General features: G+C 33.3%; 1 protein-coding gene across 1 annotated transcript in view; it reads right to left on the reverse strand.

Moving 5' to 3' along the window:
• LOC106472187 (general transcription factor 3C polypeptide 5-like) overlaps positions 1-2,939 on the reverse strand; it is a 24,150-nt gene that overhangs the window by 10,190 nt on the left and 11,021 nt on the right. Inside the window, exon 4 of the mRNA XM_013932814.1 lies at positions 1,107-1,246. Coding sequence (XP_013788268.1) covers positions 1,107-1,246 — 140 coding nt within the window. The remainder of the gene's footprint in view (positions 1-1,106; positions 1,247-2,939) is intronic.

Here is a 2,939-nt window from a genome sequence, read left to right on the forward strand (position 1 = left end):
GTTCTTAGTGTATCAAGCATCTATATGCAAAGAAAAGCCAAAAACTATGGCTTTTATCATTAAATGAAGATATATCCTAAAGATGCTTTGCAGGCTTTACGGCATAACCAGGTTTCATTCGCCTGGGCCCCTGAGCAGTTGTCTTTAGCTGTGTGTTGCTAGGTAAGTTTGTTGATGTTGTCTTTAGCTGTGTGGTGCTAGGCAAGTTTATTTATGTTGTCTTTAGCTGTGTGGTATTAGGTAAGTTTATTTATGTTGTCTTTAGCTGTGTGTTGCTAGGTAATTTTTTTAATGTTGTTTTTAACTGTGTTTTGCAATGTAATTTTACTGATGTCTTTTGTTTCTTTTGCTATTGATATTGTATTTTATAATTTTTTGTTACTTGTTTCCAGTCATTTTTGAATTTTAGATACAATGTTGTCATTGTTATGAGAAAAGTCCTGTCTGCTGGTTTGATTCTGTTTTTTTACTTATATTCAAGCTTTTAGTGGTCCTTTATGTGTTAAACTTTTATTATATTGGTACTAAAACCTAATAGAAAAAAATCAGCAAACTTTTAATAATTCATTATATATTTAAGCAGAAGTGGTTATAATATGCTTCATCATCATCTTTTCAGACTTTGAGACTTTTGAGCCATCATACAAGTTGAGAATATGTTAAAGGTGTTACTAAGACCAGAGCTATAGATCAGCAAGCACTGGGAAAATAATACTGTTGATAAATCAGATGCATAACTGGTTCTCATCATTGTTAGGTAGTAGGGTTTTATTTGTTTTCACGTTAATTACAAAACTATGTACATTTGTGATGTTACTCTTCTAATAAACCTAAGTATATGTATAATAAGTTTGATGTTTAGCCTAGTGAGGAAGGATGCTTTCGTTAGATGTTACATAGTCTTTTCATAAACCAAGCATAAATACTTGTTTTTGTCAGTATATCTGCTTTGCAAGATACTATGTTATCAATCAAAATGTAGTTACAGTACTAGAAAATTAACCAACTTTGAAATGTATCAGCCTAATTAAATAAATATATTTCCACTGTAATCTTATGTCAAAAAGTAAAGAAAAACATAAAATGCTTAGAAAAGGAAGAAAAACCTTTTGGACTTTCTCCACAATATCTGATTCTGGGTGATGAAGTTTTATCTGTTTCAAAGCCTGATCTGCTGGTTTTTGAGGAACATCTCTCTTGTCTTCAAAATTCATAAATATGGCAAACCCACTCCTCCGTTTTCGAGCTACAAAAAATTTTAAAGTAAGATGATACTTCATAATATTATATATTTCTTATAACTAAGTTCATGAATCTCACAAAGGAAGTATTAGTGTAGAAGTAGAAGCATACACCAAATATAAGAACAAAACTAATCAATTCTCACAATATATGAATATGTTACAGAATATTCAATACACAGATTGCATGTTTCCAACAGTCCACAAACAGCTGGCTTGAACAGATTTTATTTTTCTATTTGAGTTAATTATATTATTTTATGAGTTGTGACATATCATATTCACACCTATTAGACCAGTTCTTTAGAATGATTATTTCTCATTCCTAAAAAGGGTTACATTATGAATATATAGGTAATGGACACAAATCTGCTGTATTGTAACAAGTGAAAAAAGGGAGTTGTTTGCTAAAATTAAAATATTTTATTGTAATTAATCATTATATAATTACACTACTATATACAGATTAAAAATATATTGAATTTTGCATCAAATATAAAAATGCCATGTTAGAATTACAACAACTCTAAGTGCCTTTCATTCCAAACCAAACTAATGTAAAATATGATATAATGTAAAAAACTTTGTGTTATAATTGTGTACTACACGGAAAGCACACAAGGTGGTCTTATGGAACATCCCATCTCGACATAGTTCATTGCTACCAGGAAAATTTAAGATTGGTCGACTGGTAGTTAGTGTGGATTTGGAAATAAGCATACCTGACCAGGCAACACCCAAATCCAAATGAAAATGATGAGAGGGACCCTGAAAAATAATAGAAATAAACATGAAAGAAATGAAGTCACTCACCACTTTTACAATTGAGCTAGGACGTGTAGAATAGTCACAAGGGTTAGCCTAAAACCTTCCAAGGAAGCAACTGCCAAATTATGTAAAAAATGAGATATAAAGGTATTAATTATGGTCCATATTCCAGCCTGTACAACCTCCTCCAGTGGGTGACGTAGCCAAGCTGCCACGGACATCGAGATATGGTGAACTTGATGAGATAAGACCCAAAGAAGTCTCCGTTCCTCCAATGAAAGCTCAGAGTAAGCAATATGCACCAACTGATGAACCCAACTGGTCAATACAACAGGGGAGAAGTCAAGTGACACCTTGGGATCTCAGCAGATAAACAAACAGTGACATGAACCCCAAAGCCCTTCAGTGAGGACAATGTAACAATGAAGAGTCCAAACCAGGCATAAAAACAATCCAAATCTGGGTGTTCATAAAAAAGGGAAATGGAGGGAAGATGGATAGAGAGTAAACCTTATCCCCTTCTCTAGTCACTGATGTTTTGGGAGAAAAAACCTTTCAGGATACAACAGAACATAGGTGGAATGGTTATGAGTCCTATGAACTTGAATCACAAACACACTTGAACAATAACAGAAGAAAGTAAGTCTTAATCGAAAAGTGGTATATGCAACATGACATAAAAGGTTCAAAGGGTGAATGACAAAAGGCATGGAGAACCAACAAGATATCCCAATTAGGAACCTGGAAAGGGCCTCAAAGATCAATAACCCAAAAAAAGATTTTAGAAGCAATGACAAAACCATCTTTACATCTTCCAGAAAAAGGAAAAGTGGCAGATAAAGGCACTTTATACAGAGAAACAGACAAAGATGCCAAACCTTTGTCAAATAACCGTGTTATAAATCGAGAAACATGCAGCACAGTAGGATG

Source organism: Limulus polyphemus, unplaced genomic scaffold (assembly GCF_000517525.1).
Source record: "Limulus polyphemus unplaced genomic scaffold, Limulus_polyphemus-2.1.2 Scaffold5146, whole genome shotgun sequence".
Classification (NCBI taxonomy): Eukaryota; Metazoa; Arthropoda; class Merostomata; order Xiphosura; family Limulidae; genus Limulus; species Limulus polyphemus.